This window comes from Anabrus simplex, chromosome 6 (assembly GCF_040414725.1).
Source record: "Anabrus simplex isolate iqAnaSimp1 chromosome 6, ASM4041472v1, whole genome shotgun sequence".
Lineage (NCBI taxonomy): Eukaryota > Metazoa > Arthropoda > Insecta > Orthoptera > Tettigoniidae > Anabrus > Anabrus simplex.
In genome coordinates this window covers 60,458,608-60,480,406 of record NC_090270.1, presented here as the reverse complement: position 1 = coordinate 60,480,406, position 21,799 = coordinate 60,458,608, and the positions used below count along the sequence as shown (strand labels likewise).

Here is a 21,799-nt window from a genome sequence, read left to right as displayed (position 1 = left end):
ACAATGCGGATCAAGCGAAAGATGAACAAATGCCAGAATATAAAGTGAGGTTTATCGTGGTCCCTAGTTGGCCGATTAGCGAAGTTGAATGAATGAATACTATAGCGTCAGAAATCTTCCAGCACTGCAGTTTCATAAAACTGTAATATTAGCAAGTGAAACAGCTTTCGTTGGTCATGAGAGTTCCAACACCGTCTCTGAAGTCTGCATCAATAGTCCACGAGAAATGCCTGATATTGTATTACAAATAAGAGCAAATTGAAGACTTTCAACAACAATATTACTTAGTATGTTTGAACAGTACCTGTCTTAATGATTCTATTAACATAAATGACTATTATTGACGATCATTTTATTTTACTGTGTTCAAGATCTAAGTAAACTATAAACTTGTAGTGAGAGAAATCCTATTTTGTATTCTCCTCAGCTTTATGATGTTTTTCTTCGTTTATTATTATCTCATTTGTGCTGAAATGCTTTTTTTAATTGCAATAAAGAAAAGTAATTAAAATATAAATTTATTTTAATTTAATTGCCTTTTTCCACAAGTTGGAATTTAAAAAGAATACAGTTTTACAAAAACAGACTGAAATTGTACAAAATTGCAACAAAAACGGCCAAGTCAAAATTTAAATTAACAAAAAAGATGGGTTAATTATAAGTTAGATTTCTCTATAAACAGCGGAACTTAAATATTAAACCATTAAGGATATAACTGTGAAAAAAAATCTTTTCTGACCATCATTGCTTTGTCTCTGCAGGTTTTTCAGCCATATTGAAAAATATGCCTTGAGTGACTTGGCCGGTTTTAATACTAGACGCCTCAAGTGTTAAAGTCTGTGAACACAGTATTACGAGGTACAGTATGTGTGATTTTATAAGTGCTGTTTATGTGAATCGGCAAGTCGTGTTGATACAGAGACAGTGAAAGATTCTTATATACATATATGTACATTGTTCAACAAACTAACTACAAATGGTAGCTTAGTTCTCAGTTTCGTTTTCCCACTGTTTTCATTGTTGTTGTAAATATGGAGTCTTACAGCAATCTTTTGTTTGTGTATTATAAGTGTATTTTGGTATGTTGACGAGGTGCTCATGCATGGATTTTATTGAGAATATAGTTGGATATTTTAGAATCAGTGGAGTTATTGATGAACCTAGGTGCAGTTCCTACCTATTTAGTCATTTCCAGAAGGTTAGGTAAGGCCTGAAGCAGCTGTACCAGTAAGCAGCATTATGTACACGCCCTGGGATATAAAGAATTATCATGCTCTATCTAAATTTGAGGGATCCACTCTGGTGAACTCTGGCGCCCATACTACGGACATTTCGATTAACTATTTTTATTAAATTTATTTCAAGTATTTTATTTATTTAAGTATTTTATTTATGATATTCTATTATTATTTATTAGTATTCATGAGTTATTTATTACCTGTGGTCTTCAGCTACCAATCATCTATGCTAGGTGATGGTAAATAGTTGCAGTGCAGGAGTAATGACTCCTCAGAGAAGGATACCCGACAGCTAGTATAATAGTCATGTAAAGCAGCTTTAAACACTTAGTATATTAAATAAATGGACTCTTGTCACAAGAACCTATTTACAATCTGCTCGAAAGATGTGACTGATTAAAATCAAGCTTATGAAACATTATGCAACTTAAGAATTAGGTCACTTCCCCCAAAAAAGCCTATAAGGAAACAGGCTTGACATAATCTAGAGCATCAGCCAATCAAATTCCCAAGCAGCTAACTTAAGACATACAAAAACAGTGAACTAGGTTCCAGCGAGTGATTCATCTCGGCTTTGAGACAGTCACACTAAAAGTACAAGCACACACTGTATCAGATGAGAGGTTCTTTGAAATTCCAAAATCTATAGTTTTCTCCCAGCTCAAACTTCTTGTGTACGGCCAGTAGGCAGTAATGATCGCTGAAACCGAAGTTGAAGCTCTGGAAGTTTCCAGTACTTCAATAAAATATTCAAAAAAAGTTCTGAAGTCGGTAGCAAGTAATAAGGGACTGAACATGTAACAGTTTCGAATCGGCTGGATGAAATAAGATGGAGAAAGGATAAGTAAATTGCAAAAGGAATCTTACCTGTTGATAAACCCGTACCCACTCTTCACATTGAACCACTTCACAGTCCCGGTAACTTTGGTAGCTGAAAATAAAATAAAAACAATTATCAAGCTTAAAACGTAATCCACAGGAACGACAGTGTATTAGTCATAAAAATATTCAAAACTAAGCTAAAAATGAACTGTCCTATACTTTTTATTAGCAAATCAGGCTATGTAGTTCAAAAGCATTTGCAATGAACATCATATTCACTAAATAAAGGGCCACGCACAAAAAAGTGAGTATTTTTGAGAATGAACATGAAAATGTAGGACATAATTCAGAACAAACAGCACCTGGAAGCTAGTATGGAGTTAAGGGAAATTACAAGACGGCAGCCATCTAACACTTTTCAGGAAATAAACTGGAAGAGATCTGACCCTTCGAAGAATAAGGGTATGAGTAAAAGATGGGCAGGGCCATGGCGTGTGTGAAACTGGAAGGCCTGGCAAACCTAATACTGATAGTGTCAGAAGAGTTGATCAGATGAAAATAAGGAGCCTGGCACGAGTGGAAAGAATGTTACGACTAAGGGCCGGTTCTACCACCTACAGGTAAAGTAGTGCGTAACTTGCCCTCTGCGTAAAAGAATATTTCTGTTTTACCACTCCTAGAGACTCAAGTATGGAAATATTGGTGGGCAACAAAACACTGGAAAATGTTAAACAATTTAAATATCTCGGAAGCAAAATTACCAAAAATGAAAGAAGCAAGAAGGAAATCAAAAGTGAAATTTTACAAGCCAAATTAGCCTTTTCACAAAAAGAAACATTCACCACAATCCATTATCTTGAAACAAGAACAAGATTATTGAAAGCGTATGTTTGGAGCATTGCTCTTTATGGTTGCAAAACGTGGACTATTGGCAAAGAAAAAAAGGTGTAATTCTTTTGAACAATGGTGTTATAGAAGAATGCTAAAGATTTGCTGGACAGAAAAAATAACGAATGCTGAAATGTTCACGAAGGTGGAGGAAAATTATACCATTTGTAAAAGTATAAAGAGAAGGACTATACTGATGGAACATATTTATGGACACAGTAGCCTGTTGAAAAATGTATTTGAGGGAGTGGTTGAAAGTAAAAGATGTCGAGGAAGACTACGCCTACAGTATGTACAGCAAATCATGTCTGATTTAAGATGCAGAAGCTATGAAGAGGAAAGCTATGAATAGAGCCAACTGGAGAACTGTTTTAGACCAATCCATGTATTGAATACTGAAGAAGACTCCTGCATAGCACTATCAACAGCATATATCGTTAACTCGGCGCGTAATTTATCGGCCACTTCAATGGTCTGATAATACTTTACCTGCCGGGCAATTTTTGAGAGCTGAACATTACTAGCTGTATTTTTGGCGACATACAGCTTAAATTTGCTTATGCTGGTAAGAACATGATACCGTAACAGTACTGTATTGCAGGATTTTGAACATGAATGTTTCCCTTGAGTTGCAACGGTCACACCAGCCTCTCGCATTTAGGTGTACAGTGTTGGGACATATTACATGTCAAGCTTTTATGAAGAAATTCTACAAGGATACAAAATCAAAACCTATTTTGAAATCATCTTTAGCAGCAATGCAGATATTTGTAAATAATTAAATTATAACAATGTATCCTCATGCCATACGAAATGTATACATCAAATGGGCTTCAATTTCCCTCATAGCCTAATGGCTAAGGCTCTTTTCGTAATGTGATGTACGAAGGTTCGAGTTCTCATACTTAAAGTTTATTTTCATAATTACCCGTTTTATTCATCCGCATACAATATTTTGTCTACTAGGAAAATGCTTCATGTGTGTGCTACTTATAAAAGGATCTGATTAATTCCTATCACTGACTGCATTTAGAACTGTCGCCCAGGGGGCAGATTCCCCTCGTAATTGTTTACCTAGCCTTCTCGTAAATTATTTCAAAGAACTTTGAAATCTATTGAAGATTTCCGCTGATAATCCCATTCCCGGATTCCTCTTTCCATAAATGGAATCTACCCCAACGTGGTCATCTTTTATCTTACAACTTACATTAGAATGAGATACATTATCAATAAATAGAAGCATGCGGAACTAAAAGAGGTCACAGAGCTAGTTGCAACTACAGGATCGTGGAGATAATTCACAAGGCCTGGAGATAGAATACTCGAAGGCAATAAGTCCGCAAGGAAGGTGTGTGTGTTTACTAATATTCTGAATTTAAATTAAAAAAACAAAGAAAGGTTGCGCACCTTCCATTTCGGAGAGAGCGCCTTAACCACTACGAAAATACTTTCCAAAACGCTGGCGTAAGAAAATTTCAACATTAAAATCTTGAGATTTTAAGCCCAATTGATCTTGAACCTCACAGATTAATCTAATGAAAGCTTGACATAAATCGTCCATAACTCTACACTCTCCCCTTATTAGGCTTGTTAGTGATTAATCAGATGTACGCACAGGAAAGTAAGAATCGAAATGAGCTTCATACATGTTTTTGTTTTGCTAGTTGCATAGTGTCGCACCGAGACAGATAGGTCTTATGGCGAAGATTGGATAGAAAAGGGCTAGCATTTGCTTGGAGTGAAAATAGGAAACCACAGAACCATCTTCAGGGCTGCTGACAGTGGGGTTCAAACCCACTATCTCCCAAATGCAAGCTCACAGCTGCGCGCCCTCAACCGCACTGCCAACTCACCCGGTTTTCATACATCTACGATAGATAGCACCTCAGTCGAAAGTGAGAAGTACCTGCAAATCAGTCTAGCCAACCCCCAAATCGGTATCTACGTCCTGTAGCGTTTACGTGGAGGCTGTAGCACGCAAGCCAAACCATCAGCTGATTTACACCACCGGGTAGTTTACCTCTCGCATAACTGCCATCTAGTTTGCCAGCATATGGTTGAACCGGCCCTAACAAAAAGCAAGGTGGTCGCCAATTCACATATGGAAGATGAAAGCTCCTGGGGAGGGTCCGGCTTTTACGACAGGCAAGGGATTATCGTGGACAAATTGTACGCCCCCCCCCCCCCACCCGCACCCATAAGGATACAGTGGGGAATCACTTGCTACGTTCCACTAAATTTCCATAAGGATGTAGGATAGGAAAACAAAAGTGTGGTAAATTATAAAGAAGCATTTGTTGCCTGAATAGTGAAAAATAATAAGTATACTTGATTTTCTCACCTTATTCTAATGGAATATGTTCAAATAGTACATGCTAATACTTTCTGATCATAATTTTAAATTTAGGTATGTTTTTGGGGCCTGGTACTTTTAAGTACCGTCAGGCATATAGGAGGCTTCATATTTAGGTGGATAACAATGTTCACATTTTGGAATTATAACACATTTATTGTCTCAAAATATTAGTAGAACATTTTTTTCATACCTGAAACTATTACAAAAATGTAAAAGCGAAATTTAAAGCAAATATGTGTAATACGAGTGAAGTTTCCTAATATTATTGTACATATGTAGAACATATTGCATACATCCTACACAGCTGACACATTATGATACTCTGCAAAGCAGTTCTTTTTTTCATTGCAGCAAAGAAAAACACTACATGTAGTAAACTTTGAATGCGGTCTTGACTGCACCTTCTTTCTCCAACACACCTCACATCGACCACGGTTTTTTACAAAAACAACAAAATGATTTCCACGATTACTTAGTCCGACATCACTGGGCGCAGAATATTCCGTTTTCCTCCTTTTTTGTAGACATTTTTGCTCTGGTGACTTTGGTGACCTCATAACACGTGAAAGTTTTCCTGGAAGAGGAATTTTTCTGGTTCATCAGTCCTAGGGCCACATTACGCCGGAATGCCATTAGAGGGACTTTTTCATGCAGATTACAGTATATGATGTAGGCATTGACAAATGCTATCTCAATCATTCCCCAAAATAATCTATGCCATCATTTTAGGATCGACGGTCTAAACCATATACGCCTTGAAGTCTGTCAGCATGGTCCATTCCACCCATGTGTGCATTGTAGTCTTGCACAACAACCGGGCAATCAACAGTAACATTACTTCCATCCTTTTGTTTCCTAGAAACAGTTGTGGCTTCTGTTCCATGGAAATTAGATGCTAAGCACACACCTTTACTGTCTTTCCATAGAAAAACACTGATGTCCATCGAAGGAAAGCTTTACTTTCGGTTTTGGATATGACTAACATGAGACACTCCATATGGCCTGACGGTACTTCTAAGTACCTCGCCATTTACTAGCTATATATCCACACCAATTGCAAATTTCATCAATTTGAGTATTTTATTGCATTACAGAAGCATACTTACATGTACTAAGATCACTTGCAGGTCGAATGTAACAATAGGAGCTAAGAAATAATCAAGATGTCATTTGTTTACAGTGATAACACTATGACCACACTCCTAAGAATAAAACAATCTCCCGCGTTTTTCATCAATACCAACCTCAAAAATGAAATATCTCTGTTTCAAGAAATAGTTACTTGAAAGTTCCATGAGGAAAATACAAGGATTTACTGAATAATTCCAAAGCCATGAAATATGAGATGGTACTTTAAAGTACCGTCAGGCAACAAAGGGTTAAAACAATCACCACCACCTAATTTGGGATCGAGAATGCTGCAAACTGTCCCCACTCGTTGAACAATACATGTAGTTCAACTATGCAAAATAACAGACTACAAATATTATCAATCGACCGTCACTTACGACCCCTCAAGCACTTGCTGGAGCCTCTGTCGTTTGTGTAACAGCCCTTAACAACAGGATAAGCTAGATGTGGTCCAATCGAGAATGAAGGTGCCAGCAAAAGAAAAGGATGTAGAAAGTGGGAAAATTAAGACCTCCCTATGTCAGCAAACTTAACACCATCAGGGCTTTAAGAAAACCATCCTCTATTAACACTAAGAGAAAAAAAATGTGAAGAGGTCCGACTCTTCGAAAAATGAAGCCATCGGCTAAAGAAAGTAAAAGGAAAGACAAAGGAAAGGAAAGGAAAGGAAAGGAAAGGAAAGGAAAGGAAAGGAAAGGAAAGATGAGAAACCTAGCACAAGTGGAAGCAAAGCCGGTCCGTCGGCAAAACGGCCCGCCGTCGTCACTCCAAGCTTCTAATTCAAGAGCTCGCAAACGGCCCCTAACCTCGTAAACCTAATACTTTCGTAAATGGAAGAAAAAATGTACAAGCTCGTAGAATACGGGATGAAAAAGAAGCTTGGAGCAAATGGAGAACTATGAAAAAGAGAGCCTAGTCCATCTTGTAAATCCAAGGGGAAGGGGAGAGAATAGGAAAATAGTAGAACCCCGTTTATTCGAAATAAAGGGGGCGGAGCCATTTCGGTTGACGCGTTTTTTCGGATGATACATGTTAAATATTTTCGGGAAGTTATATGTCGAAATAAAAATGCATAAACTCTTAAGCAATGGTGCATACTGTATATTAACATTAAAATGTTTACATAATGTCACTCGTATAAAATTAGTGATTTTCTTCTGAATTTTCTTGGTGCAGCACTGTGTGCAGCTATGTCGCGCCACGGTTTAAACAACAATACATCAGTTGGTGTAGATTCATCGCTTTGTTCAACAAAGCGCAAAGCAATCTGAAATAATGAAACAATTTATTTTGCAATGGGGTAAGAAAAGCATTGGAAAATACAGTATAGAACCGCAAGGCCAGTGGAACGACCTTGGGTGAAAGAAAATACGAATGGAGAAGGATCGCTGGACTTCCCTGGTTTCGTAACAGAAGTTGCAGTATAGTCCGAGTAGTAAAGAAGATTAAACTCCCGCAACTGTAGGAAAGTTAACCAGTCTACATAACCTTCATGACGAGTAATAATAATATAATGGTGGTGATAACCGGCCAGGTCAGGGATTTTTACCTGGATATGAGAGCTGGTTCGAGGTCCACTCTGCCTACGTGATTACAATTTAGGAGCTATCAGACAGGTGCAGGTCCTCCACGGCTCTTGTGCTAAGGGGTTTGATTTTTTTTTTAATAAAGAGAACTTCAGAAGTCCGAGTGATGACGTCAGTTACAGTCCGAATGGTGTCATTTACACCACAGGGTCCATCGCGCGCTCTTGTACCTTGTGTTCAAATATAGGACGAACTCTTTAGTCTATACTGCGCTGCTTTCACGGCTTACACCTCGGAAATAAATGTATGTTGGGTATTCATCCCGAAGGCTGGTTTGATCCTCTGCAACTCCACCAACAGCTGTCATAAATAGCCTAGGCGTCACTGAAGAGGCGTACAAGTGAAAAGAGTGAAGTAGTTTCCCGTTGCTTTCCTCACCGAGCCAGCCGTTGCTATTACATATCAGTCTGCCAAGACCACTGAAATGCATGCACCAACCGACCCTATGAGCGATATTTTCACACCATAACAGGGAGTGGCTGCATAAGGAATGGTATTACTAGCATCACTCATACCTCAGTCACTTTCATATTGTCAAAGCCAAGGATAAGACCGAGACAGGTCAATGAAAGTAAAATTTGATACAGCCCATACCAGAAGACATAGTGCACTGTAAACGCTACATCTCGCCAGCAAAGGCATCGGAAATATCCAGCCTAATCATCTCCGAGCCCCCCCTCTCTTCGGTTCGCTTTACCCTCAGGGAGATTTTTTGATGTTATCTCTACCATCTTTCGCCTTGCACGACACCATCACTGAGGTAAATATTTACGAAAAGTATTTATTTCTAAAACCAACTTCCTCACTACGAATACTCTCAGGACACCGTTCCCACATGTCCGTTTCCATTATTCACCGACCACGCGCTTCTGTAAAGAAACGACAAAAATAATTGGCTACTGTAAGATACATGTCAGTGGAACTAATTTTCCTAAAATGCTGACATGGTCTTTGAAAGAGGCTCACTGAATTATGGCACGTTTTGGCCCAACAAGACAATTTACCTCAACAAGCCATGTTTCGTGATATACTTCTACCCAGCTGGAACCCTACTTCAGTTAAATATTGTTGGCGAGACAAGCTACAGTAACTGATCTGTCAGTCTTATCCTTGGCTTTGACAATATTAATGTGACCGAGGTATGAGCGATGTTAGTTGAGCTATTCCTTATGCAGCCCAGTCCTTGCTATGAATGGTGTGAAATACGCTCAGACATATGCAATAGTAACTTCTGGAACAGGAAACTACCTCACTCATTTCCCCATTACGCCTCCCCAGTGACGCCCACGTCATATATGGCAGATAATAGTAGAGCTGTTCAGGATCTAACCAGCCTCCGGGCTGAGGACCAAACATACAAGTTAAAAAAGTATATGTGTTGGTGCAATAAGTTAATACTCACTCTACAGATCCAACACTACACGAAGATGCATATACCCGCTCCAACTCTAAATTGAACGAATAGTTACAAAATGTTGACGGATCTGTTCGATCTAATACAAGTGTATTGCAATCTGCCTTACAGAAAGAAAATTCGAAGAGAACCAGTTTGTAACTATTGAATCTTTTATGAGGTAATATACTGATATAGCATACAGTAAATATTAGGTCTTTACAAAAACCCATTTCTTGAACAACTTCGATACCAGCCCGGATTTCCACCATCTACAATAATGTTCAGTCTACCCAGTCGGAATAAGTCCTCCATTAAGACGATTAGGTAAGTTGGAGCGGAGGGAAATAGAAGTTGACATGTGGTACCTGGCAACAATTCTAGATTTACCTGGAAAAGCATGGTTCCCGTAAGTCTCTAAATTTTTAACCCTACGTACGAGGAAAGACATTTCTTTACGTTCTACCTAAAGGATACTCATTTGTCCATGCCAACGAAATGAAAATATGCTAAGAAGTATACCATGGACATTTTGTATCGACTGAATACGGAGGCAATGTCTACGAAGGCCCAAAGGTGAATGACTCGGGATATTCGCTGTTAAAAAGAGTATAGAGTCATTTGCAAAACTTTGACCCCGACATCTGACGTTTCTAAACATAGCCCTTGCTCAGAGTCTTGCTTCGACTTTTTCCACCTCTCCTTGGATTTAGGCCAGCAAACCGTGAGCGATCACAACACACCTTTATCGTTCCCACCACCGCTTCGGCCAAATACATTATGTGAGCCAAAAGGTCGATTGCAAGATTATGTAAATTCACGACGCAGCAGTAGTCCCGCAACTGTCTTTTGGAGGATTGGGAATTGATTATTAACTTAAATGGAAAATAGATTGCTTTTTGATACCGCTTCTCGTAAGATCGTATAACACTGCAGTCAAGTCACGTGAACATATCGCGTGCATTGTGCGGTGGGATATCTGAAAAGCGGAGCTACGATAGGGAAGAAAACCGCTGTATTATTCGCTTTCAGAGGTCAAGTACACTGTTCCAAAAATATCTAAACTCAAATTCACATGAATAGAATACACAGTTTATGAGCGGTGGTGATGATCGTTTGAAACGAACATTGAAACAACATTAATAGTTTTCTTCAAAAATCGAAAATTTAAGCATACATGCCTTTATATCGCGGTCATATGTGGATCTCCGGGTTTTTAAAGTGGGACCCGAACCACAGGGGTTTAAAAAATTTCATTTTAAAAATCCTGCATACATAGGCCGTAATTTGAACCGCGGTCGCCTTGGTGAGTAGCCAGTGATAATACAATTCTTCTACCACGTCATAACAGAGACATTAACCCTCGCAACGTTAATTTACTAGACAGACAAGAACTACTTTAAGTGAAGGAGCCTCTTGGCGAGGATGGTCCCAGTTTTACGAGGGTAAAAAATGTGCTAAACGTTATTTTTAAAACATCGAAGGAAGAATTGAAGGTAGACCTATCGACAAAATAAAATAACTTGTTAAGACTAGTCTCCTAAAGTTCCATAAACCTAATACCGTCGAGTCCGGGAAGTACGACAGTAATAAAAAATAAAGCGAAGAAATGGAATGAGTGCAAGCAATGTTATTCTCATGTAGAGGCCCGCGGTGGTCGTAGAAATCATGCACCCAACTTGAACCCTTTATTGTCGCCACATCTCGCAAACCAAAATACTGTAAATTTTGGAAGAGAAGAATTTTTGATGTAGAGATCTGATACAAGAAATAAAGAAAAATAGGAACCTAGTACAAGTAATCGTGAACACCAGACTATTAGGGTGTGCCTTCGTCACACGCACACAAGACGTGGGCCTGAAAGGGTGTCAAATTGCGGCAAACAATCCATGTTATCCTAGAAATACCTATAAGAATAAAACCTCAACGCATGTCAAAACACAAGCACACCTCAGGAAATACCGGCAGTACAAGGATTTGATCCCAGAAACATGGACACACCAGGCGAGAACGGAACAATACAACTCTGTTTAATAGAGCGCCCATGAGTTATTGACTGCGCCATCTGTACGTTTACTTCATGAAGTCAGCCAGCATTCTTGAATGATTTGCTAATGCCCATATGACTCGCGACTTCGATATTCGCGGGCTACAATTTTCCACTACCCACTCTTATCACACCGATTGAAGATAATTTAAGAGAGGTATTCTGGTCCCCTGCCTGCACAACAACTCTCCTATAACAAAAAAAAAATCTTAATCCAATCAAGAACGTATTCGACTAACATTTAAGCTATCACACCAGAATATAGTGTTATCGGTAATGAATCTCGTATTGGAAAATACGGTATTAACATATTTAGTTTAGTCAATACTGGCAATATGCTCGTCAAGGCGTCCGCCACGGCAGCTCGACGGTTCGAGTCTCCTTAGTCGAAAATAAACTCATCAGAATGTTGACCGACAGGACCACTTAAGATTGCGTGCCAAAAGCCTGGATTCAATTCCAAACCTCTCCGAAATGTTAACGTAGAGTAAGGCCATATGATTGTCGATGGTGGTTATGGAGACGTTAAGCCTTAAGCAGACCTTGCGGTAATATTCCAGGAGTAGGCTTCACCTTTTCCCTTCCTACTATCATGTATCAGGTAATTCACACCTCCGATGGGGTTGTCCCGACGGTCATCCGGTCGTAAAAACCCGGTACGAACTTGAGTATGCACCCGACCCCGTAGAGAACATGGGCAAAACATCATACAGTGAGTGAAACAGGCAAAATAAACTCTTCAATCACGTTCCTAGATTCCAATTTGCGAACTGTTTGTGGAAAACAAGAATGGAAACTGAACCAAAATAAAGCACTATCCCAGGTATATATGAACATAAAAATCTTTTGAACTTTCAGAACAGAGCAAGACTTCAAAATCCACAGAAGTCCTCATTTGTCACCTCGGTATATGAGTGTTTGAAGACAATGGGCATAATTACGGAGATAGCAATAGGTTTGAACTCTACTTTTAAAAACCTGCCAACTACAAGGTGAACTAAATATGATGCATCCAAGCAAACTAATACAGTTGCTCACAAAAGTATTCGTGCACTAGAGGTATTTATAAATGAAAGATTTAATGTTTGAATTGTGATATTTATGAAAATGAATACAGATTGTACATATGAACTTAAATAATTTCTGACCTATACATAGGACACTGGAAGACATACAACCACATACTAGAACTGAACCACCCCCGTACTTAGTGCAACTAAGATTTTTGATATTTAGTTCATTTGCCTTTCTCCATGATACTTGCCTACCATCTGACTTAATGTTAAATTTACTTTAATCAGTAAATATAACGTCCTTCCAAAAGTCCTATTTTCATTGCACGTTCCACAGCAAACGCCAATCTCTTTTTGCGATTTATATGACTGATACACGGTTTCTTTCTAGCTACTCTCCCATCATAATTGTTCCTCCTTAACACTCGCCTTACAGTTTCTGCACTTTTACACCAATATCGTTTTCAAAGCTAGAAGCAATCATGGGATCACTTATTTTTTGATTTCATTTTATTCACAATAAATCGCTCATCTCTTGGAGTCAGTAGTCGGACATCCTGATTTGGGTTCATCTTGAAGCCGGTTTCCTTTCTTGAATTTCTTGGTTGATTGGATTGACAGATTTTCCCGCGATTTCTTTAATCTGCTGGTATGTTTTACCTTCCTTAAAATGATCAACCATCAGCTGACTTAATTTAACGGATGTGTTTTTACTTTTACACGCCATTGCACTGTTTGTAGGAGCAGCAGACTGTTGCTGTCTTTGAATCACAACTGCTATCTTGAGTGCACCCTCGGCTTCGCTTCCATTAACAAAACAAAACCGATGTTTCAAGAGTTATGTACGAATACATTTGTGGTGCGTATGAATACTTTTGTAACGTGACGTTATTCTGTTACATTACTTAACGTTTTGCAGGACAAAACTTTTCTGTATACGAGGTACCCAACACGGGCTATTGAATGTACATTTCACATTCATATTTTACCAATAATAAAACATCTGACGGTCATAATACCGTTATTAACATTGTGATGTTTGGGACATCACTGCACGTTTTCAATTATTGAACTATGTATTTAATTGATAAGATGTATATATTTAATCACTGATAGGTCATGTTTAAATTAATATGTATATATCCATTTCAATCTTCATTTCATTTCTTTGTATCGCGGCTATAACGTATTCTGAACGAACAAATTATCGGGTAAAGTATTTCAACATTCATATTTATAACTTGCAGTAAATTTTCCAATAGCCCTTGTGAGGTGACCAGTCAGCAGGCTAATTTCAGCCCAGTTCCAGGAAAAGTACGTCATCTAGGTTACGAGAGACCTCACCCTCTCTACCTCATGAAGAGACAGTTGATACATCATAAACACCCACTTTTCGAACTTAAGCAACCTGACGCTTTATTTCAGCGGAAAAATTCAGCCTATGTGAATGAACGTAATGAAGCAACGTGATGGATTCACAGCAATACATAGGAGAAGGGATGAGACCTCGAATCTTACTGGACCATGCGATATGGGTGATGGAAGGAGACTTTTGAACCGATATATACTCGCCGACAAGAGCTGGAGAGGTCATTCTGATTCTGAGCGAGTCTTATTCTCATTCTTAGACACAGATTCTGATTCTCACTCTTGGAAGACACTACGATTCTACCTCTGCACATCGGAGAAGTTTTTAACTTAGTTCACTTCGCATCAGAGTAGTAACGTAGGATACTACTCAAAAGTTACTCTCATTGGGACTTGTTATCTCAATGACGAGAGGTAGTCAACGGGAGACCGGTTTTGACTAGTATGGGGAGGAGAGCTTTTATTATGAGTTTAGCTACGCTACTGTTCAGTAATACGGAAGAATACAAGTGTATTCTCTCCATGAACATAACCCATGGTGGTTTTGCATTTAAAATTAGGACTCATTACGACTTTATATAAGGAGTACAGTAGGAAGTGTTAAAGACAGGAAATGTAGAAGTAGGATTGGAATCCAACAACAGATGAGGCAGCCGGTACGAGAGATCCACAGATCAGCTTCAAGACAACAGAGTCTACATATGGTGAGCTTATGGCATAAGTTACTGCAAGTCTTCGCGCAACAGTTCATTTTCTTAGAGTTAATTTCATTCAATTTTTCTTTTGCTTCCGTAAGTTCATATTTCGTTAATACGCCGTTACGTCACGTTTTTCATCCTAATAAATAGCAGTTTTAATTTGTATGTTCTGAAATTATTATTAATGATCCTTAAATTCCAAGTTAGTATACTTAATGACTTGTGTTCCGTTCACCTCACCACTGGGAGTTTTTGAGTCTCATTACGTATTATTATTATATTATTAATTATCAACTTTCGTTTTCAAGCCATACGCTTGAAGACTGGCGCCCATGGGATATTGTTTATGGAGAAACAATGAGATATTTATTTTAATATTAAAGTGAGTGGTGGTGGTGATTGTTTTAAGAGGAAGTACAACTAGGCAACCATCCTCTATTAATATTAAAGTGACCAGCCACGTTATATTTTGTCAAACATCTGTGGGCCGAGTGGGTACGTCACAACATTGGACGATGATTAATATCGTGTGCACGAATGCTTTTGTAACTGTATTAGTAAGGAGACTCAGGTTACTTTTCTTACACTTTACGTCGCACTGACAGGTCTTACGGAGACGACAGGATAGGAAAGGGCTAGGAGTGGCAAGTAAGCGGTCGTGGTCTTAAAGGTACAGCCCCAGCATTTTCCTGGTGCGAAAATGGGAAATCACGGAAAATTGCCGACAGTCGGGTTCAACCCCACTATCTCCCGGAAGCAAGCTCACAGCTGCGCGCCCCAAACCGCACGGCCAACTCACCCTGTCTTCAGCTACTAGCCGGGTACGATGAATTATACAGTGCATAACAGTAAGGTTTGTCCACCAACTTATTGCAAAGAAGTAACCGTTTAACTTTTGTATACAATTATTGTGTTATATTTCATTGCCCAAATCGTAATAGATACACTAATAAACGATGAAAATAATACACAAACAGATCTGTGATCGTACAATTTAATACAGATACAAGCAATGTACCAAACCCGGGCGTTTCATCATGCAACAATCTTGTTTGTACACTTACAGAATAAACTGTTTACTCAAAAACACATGTTACCTTGGATTTAATACCCCGATGAGTATCCTTTGGCCTTTAGAACTGCCTTGCACACGCCCTGCATGGAATGAACCAGTTTCTCACATCCTTTTACAGCCTGTTTTACCCCATTCTTCGTTCACTATAATTCTTAACAGCTCAAGTATCCTTGTATGAACCCTTCTTTTTAGATCGACCCACAAATGTTCTACGGGGTTCAAGTCAGGGGATTGGGCAGGAGTTCACAGTTGCATTGGTATGTTCCATATCAGCCATTGCTTGCAAATATCAGCTGTGTGCTTGGGGTCATTGTCTTGCTGAAAGATTTAGCGAGACCCCAACCTCATTTTTACTGCACTCTGACATTGTTTCTAATATGTTTAAATAACCCCATCCGTCCATCATCCCATTGTGGATTTCAATATTTTCCACTCCACAAGACGACATGCACCCCCAAATCATATTTGATCCACGTCCATGTTTAACGGTGAGTAGCGTTTTTGCAGGTTTATTGGCTGTATTTACTTTTCCCCATACATAACTGCTCCCATCCGAACCGTACCGAGATATATTCGCCTCATCTGACCAAATAACGTTGTTCCAGAACGTACAATCACTGTCTTCATACTCTGTTAACCCTGGAACCGGCAGTCGTCGCGATCGCGACTCATTTTCCTGTTACTCAACCGGCAGAGTCGCTATCGAGATGCATTACGCCAGCCCTGACTAATTTCGAGATAGCGCCTTGACACTCAATATTTTTATGACATATCTTGCATCAAATTGAAGAGGAAACTCTACTCTATAAATACAGCACATTTCTGAAGTAGTTTGTTGCGACAGAATGCGCGGTATACACGTGGAAACACGAGAACATTTTGCAGACGGTCATTGTGTTGTGCTTGCTGTGGTCGTCCGATGTGCATTAGCTTTCGTGGCGCAAAATGAATTGTCAGGAAGTAGTGAAATTCGTAATTGTTTGTTTGATCTGGATGGCGAAGATGATAGTGACGTATTTTTAGAAGGAATTGACGATGATTTTGACAATAATTCGTCAGGTAGTGGCGAGTTATATGAGCCTAGGCTAAGTGATTTCGACACTGATATTGACGATGTGGAACACAATGAACCAGCCACTGATGATAAGTGATAATGACGGTAATGCAGTTGACCAAACAGTACCGAAGTGGACAAGAGTTTATCCTCGACAGCCAGAAATGAAAGTGGAAGAGAAGTTCAAGGTTCGAAACGCAGGTATACGAAATTGTCCTTCGAGGAGCAGTCCTCCTCTAACATATTTCTATTTGTTTTTCTCCAATGCTACCCGGAATCTTTTAGTGACTGAAATTAATACATACATATGCACAGGAAATTATACGAAATGAAACGAATTCCGGAAATATGGGTCCGTATTCTCGTCTGCAAAGATGGGTTGACGTTACAGTATCAAATGAAAAAAAAAAATCTCTAGTTATATGGGTCTGAACCCTAATAACATTGAAAAATAGTGGTGCACTTCAAAATCGCGAATATTTCCATATTTTTTCTAAATTCATGTCACTAAAACGTTTCGACTGGGAAGAAATATTCTATAACCTGTTGGTAATGGGAATTTTTGATGCCTACATACTCTATAGTTTTAACACCGACAATCCCCTTTAACAGGAGGAATTTAGGGTTAGTATTGTCGAAGGTCTTGTAGATGAAGAAACTCTTCAAAACATTCCACCTGGACCATCAGGGGAAAAGGGACATCAGCTGGTACGCCTCCCAGGAAAGAAACTGCGGCTGTGCCCTGTCTGTTCGACTGCAGAAAAAAGTCACGCACCCACTTCTGGTGCCCAGGATGTAATTGTGGTGTCCATCAACAGTACTACCATAAATTAGAACATTTTTGGAGGCCTATGAAAGCAGGAAGAAAGATGAGCCACTTCGAAGGTAACGAGAATGGATCTGACTAAATAGACTCACGTCTTGGTGCGATGTGCTTGTGTTATTTCAGTTCTATTTTAATTTACAATACTTCAATGTAATGAAACCTTTTGCACATATTTTTAATCAGCATAAAATTATGCAAATTTTGTATAATAAAATTGTCAATATTACTTTTTACGTACACGTTGCCCAGAACTTTCAGATTATTTTGGAATACTTAGCGTGTGTTGGATACTGCTTCAGGATACTAAATTGGTAAGTTTAATTTCCTACTATAGTATTCTTCGTCCTTTTCTGAATAAAATGACTTGTTATACGTAAAAATAAATAGAAAAAAACATTTTATGATTTTTTTAAAAGATGCTTGCAAAACTCGCGTAAATGCTTGCCGCTTGAAGGTAAACACAGTGTTTTGTGGAATATGGTTTACTAGCTGATGTACCCGTGCTTCGCTACGGGATTCTCAGAAAGACTGACTTTGTGGTTTTCTTAACCTGAAATCAGCATAGGTCATTACAAAAACGTAAGTATGAATGTAGGGATTAAAAGCAATGCTATCATAAAATACTCGATCAAATGGAAAGCCGCACGTTTTATCACTTTTAACGAACAGTGCTGCGGTTACATTGCGGTGCCAATCTAATAGTCCAAAGTTCCAGAGCTGGGATGACCAGGCCGCAGATTGCCATGAACACTCATCTGCCATTATTCCGCTAAATATGCACACCGTACATTCCAATCAGTGCCTCAGAGTAGGGATTGAATAGCCCGAATGCTATGATGATCCAGTGTGTTACGTACCAGTAGTATCAGAAAATTTATAAACCAAGGGAATGGCATGCTAAAGAAGAAAGTTATCTAACTCCCCAGCTACTTCCCATCAATATTCAGGCAGGCTGTTACACTCTGTACGACTGGGCGAGTTGACCGTGTGGTTAGCGGTGCGCATCTGTGAGCTTGCATCCGAGCGCTGATGATGGTATTCCGTGGTTTCCCACTTTCGCACCAGTCAAATGCTGGGCCTGTACCTTAAGTAAGGCCTAAGGCACTCCTAGTCCTTTCCTATTCCATCGTCGCCATAAAACCTATCTGTTGGTGCGACGTAAATCAAATTAAAAATACTCTGTACGCAGCAGTAATCCTATCTACCGGAGATGAAGGGCAACAGATGACACAAAGCACATCACGACAAATAATGGTCAGTGTAATGTTATTGTTGATCAATGTTATGAGCTTTCTATATTGTAGGCCTTCACATTTAGTTTTCTTTCGTCTCTGTGATTTGTAAAATATTTTATACCATAAACTGCAGTTCCTTATTCTCCGACTTTACATACCGATTTTCATTAAATACTGTTTACCCATTTCTGGTTACTCGGCGCTGATATGGACTTGGTAACAAAAATCCGAAATCATGAATATCTTTGTGATCATAGCCAGTACGGTAACAATGTATAAGACATGAATAATAGGAAATTTAATACTATATAACCCTAGTTATGTAGCATTCATCGATTACACCTGTAATAAGAAATATTTGAGAATTACATTTTAGGCCTTCCCCTAAACTACCATTTCACTCAGTGCGAATAAAATAATTTACAACCTAGACTATAGCGACTTATTTCCTGACTTTGCATACCGATTTTCATCAAGATAGGACTACTAATAACAATATTTGAGAATTATATTTTAGGCCTTCCCCGAAACTACCATTTTTCTCAGCGTGAATACAATTAATGATAGCCTAGATTGTAGCAACTTATTCCCCAACTTTGCATACCCATTTTCTTTAAAATATGACCACTAATAACATAAATAGTTGAGAATTCAATTTTAGGCCTTCCCCTAAACTACCATTTCACTCAGCGTGAGTAAAATGATTTATAGCCTAGATTGTAGAGGCTCATCCCCCGACTTCACATACCGATTTTCATTAGACCACTAATAACAAATAGTTGAGAATTCAATTTTAGGCCTTCCCCTAAACTACCATTTCACTCAGCGTGAGTAAAATGATTTATAGCCTAGATTGTAGAGGCTCATCCCCTGACTTCACATACCGATTTTCATTAAATTCTCTTCAACCGTTTTCTCGTGATGCGTGTACATACATACATACATACAGACAGACAGACAGACAGACAGACAGACAGACAGACAGACAGACAGACAGAAATTACGGAAAAGTAAAAAGTGCATTTTCTTGTTACTATGGACATGACCGATACAGAAATACCATTATTTTCAAATTCTGAGCAATGTACAGACAAAACTCTTATTTTATATATATAGATTTACTTTGCGTCCCAATTTTATGCAGAGAATACCCTTGCGATCAGAGAGATACAATTACATATATCAGTTCGTCACTTAACTCTGTTCTTTTACCAATTACGTAATACACGGCCTGGTGCACTAACTGCGAAACTGTACACACTAGCACAGCACATATGTACACCAGCCAACTACTGTAGGAGTGTTCCCGAGCGAATACGAGGTAGTGAACGTGTACAAATGACTGTTGCAAGCAAACAGGCCACTACACAACATACTTCACTCCTATTCTTTTAAAATGATCTGCCGAGACTTTTGATCGCTACCATTAAGTTCTCAACAGCTTGTGCAGTAACTTATCTAAGTCTCGTGCATTGGTTATGTACTGTTTAGAAATTAAAAAGATATCTTCTTAGTGAGGTATACAAACGAGACTTATGCACTGTATTTCAATTTAATATATCCTACATTTTGCTTCTACAGAAACATGGGATGAAAGAGAAGCGTTTTCTCCAAGTATTCCAGCTAGTTACTTCGATAAATTAAGAAAATTGTACCTCTTTACTGAGGAGAATGCACACTGGAAAGAAAATACCAAATGAGTATAGAAAACAGCCAGATAAAAGAAAATACAGAGGTGAAACAGGAGAATGAAGTAGGAAATTCAATCTCACACCGAAAGGAATCTTTGGGGGAAGAAGAAAAAAATAAACGTGAGAAGATACTGTAAAGGCTAGGTCACACTCGGCGATTGTATAGCAGCGAGTCAGCTAGCAACGAGTACTCGCTGTTTAAATCGATCAGTGTGATTAAAAAAGTCGCTACTCGCCGTAAGCCCAGCGAGAAGGAAAATCGCTGCGAGAAAAGTTGGACATGTTTTAACTTTTCTCGCTGCTAGCTAGTCACGTGATCACGCAGCAACTCGTCGCCTTGCGACAGCGTAATCGTTGATACAGGAAGTGCACAGTAGCGAGAAGTTTTAGCTTAAAACATCTTATAAATATACTTTCCAGTGTTATCCTTTAAAATGAGTAGTATAAAGTGGCCAGGTGATCAGATAATACCATTTCTGGAGGTTTTACGGAAGTATGGGGCCCTGTGGGACGTTTCGACCTGTGATTACATGAAAGGAGATCGTGGAGACAGTGCTTATTCTAAAATTATCAGTGAATTAAACGAGTTTGGATTTACGTTTACGCTAGATGAGGTCAAGAAAAAAAACCTAAAAGACGCATACACAGCAGACATTAGGCTGTCACCACTTGCCAAGCATCGTAGTGTTATTTCCAATTTTGTCCTGCATGAGATCGCCATACGCAATTTCGTATTTTGCTTTATAATAAGTGGTGTAATCATTTCAAGCAAGTTATCGAATTTGCGGGGGCTCATTTTTCGGATCTTCTGCAGAAAGCTCTTGCATTAGTCTGTTGGAGGCTACAAGCTGACCTCTCCTTTCTATCCAGTCTCTCCGCCATTTACGCTTTCTTGATTCTTTCGTCAACACTATCAATAATTCGCGACTGACCTTATGCACTGTAAGTCTCAACAAACGTCTTATAACATTACACAGCAATCCAGCAGACGACATTATAAAACACCACGAAAATTACACAAAACTCAGCAAACTAGACTACTGAAACGCAGAAACACAATGCTATCGCTGCTTGTACCTCTACATACTACCTAGCTTGAGTCTTTGTAATGTAACAAATTCTCGTAGCGATTTTACTATCAGCGAGAACTCGCAGCTAGAACTAGTAACGAGAATATCGCCAAGTGTGACCTAGGCTTAACACATTGTAAGGGAAACTGTTCGATATCTTGAGTCATCACTCCACAGACTGGTTTGATGTAGCTTCCGTAACATCCTATCCTGTGCTAAACTTCTCATTTCTGCATTACATCCTACATCTGCTTGTCATATTCGTACCATGGTCTACCCCTACGGTTCTTACCACCTACACTTCTCCC

The 21,799-nt window shown here is 39.0% G+C and overlaps 1 protein-coding gene across 1 annotated transcript in view; it reads right to left on the bottom strand.

The window, feature by feature from the left end:
* The window catches only part of yps (ypsilon schachtel), a 164,689-nt gene that overhangs the window by 89,484 nt on the left and 53,406 nt on the right, over nucleotides 1-21,799 (bottom strand). The window contains exon 2 of the mRNA XM_067149749.2: nucleotides 2,106-2,169. Coding sequence (XP_067005850.1) covers nucleotides 2,106-2,169 — 64 coding nt within the window. The remainder of the gene's footprint in view (nucleotides 1-2,105; nucleotides 2,170-21,799) is intronic.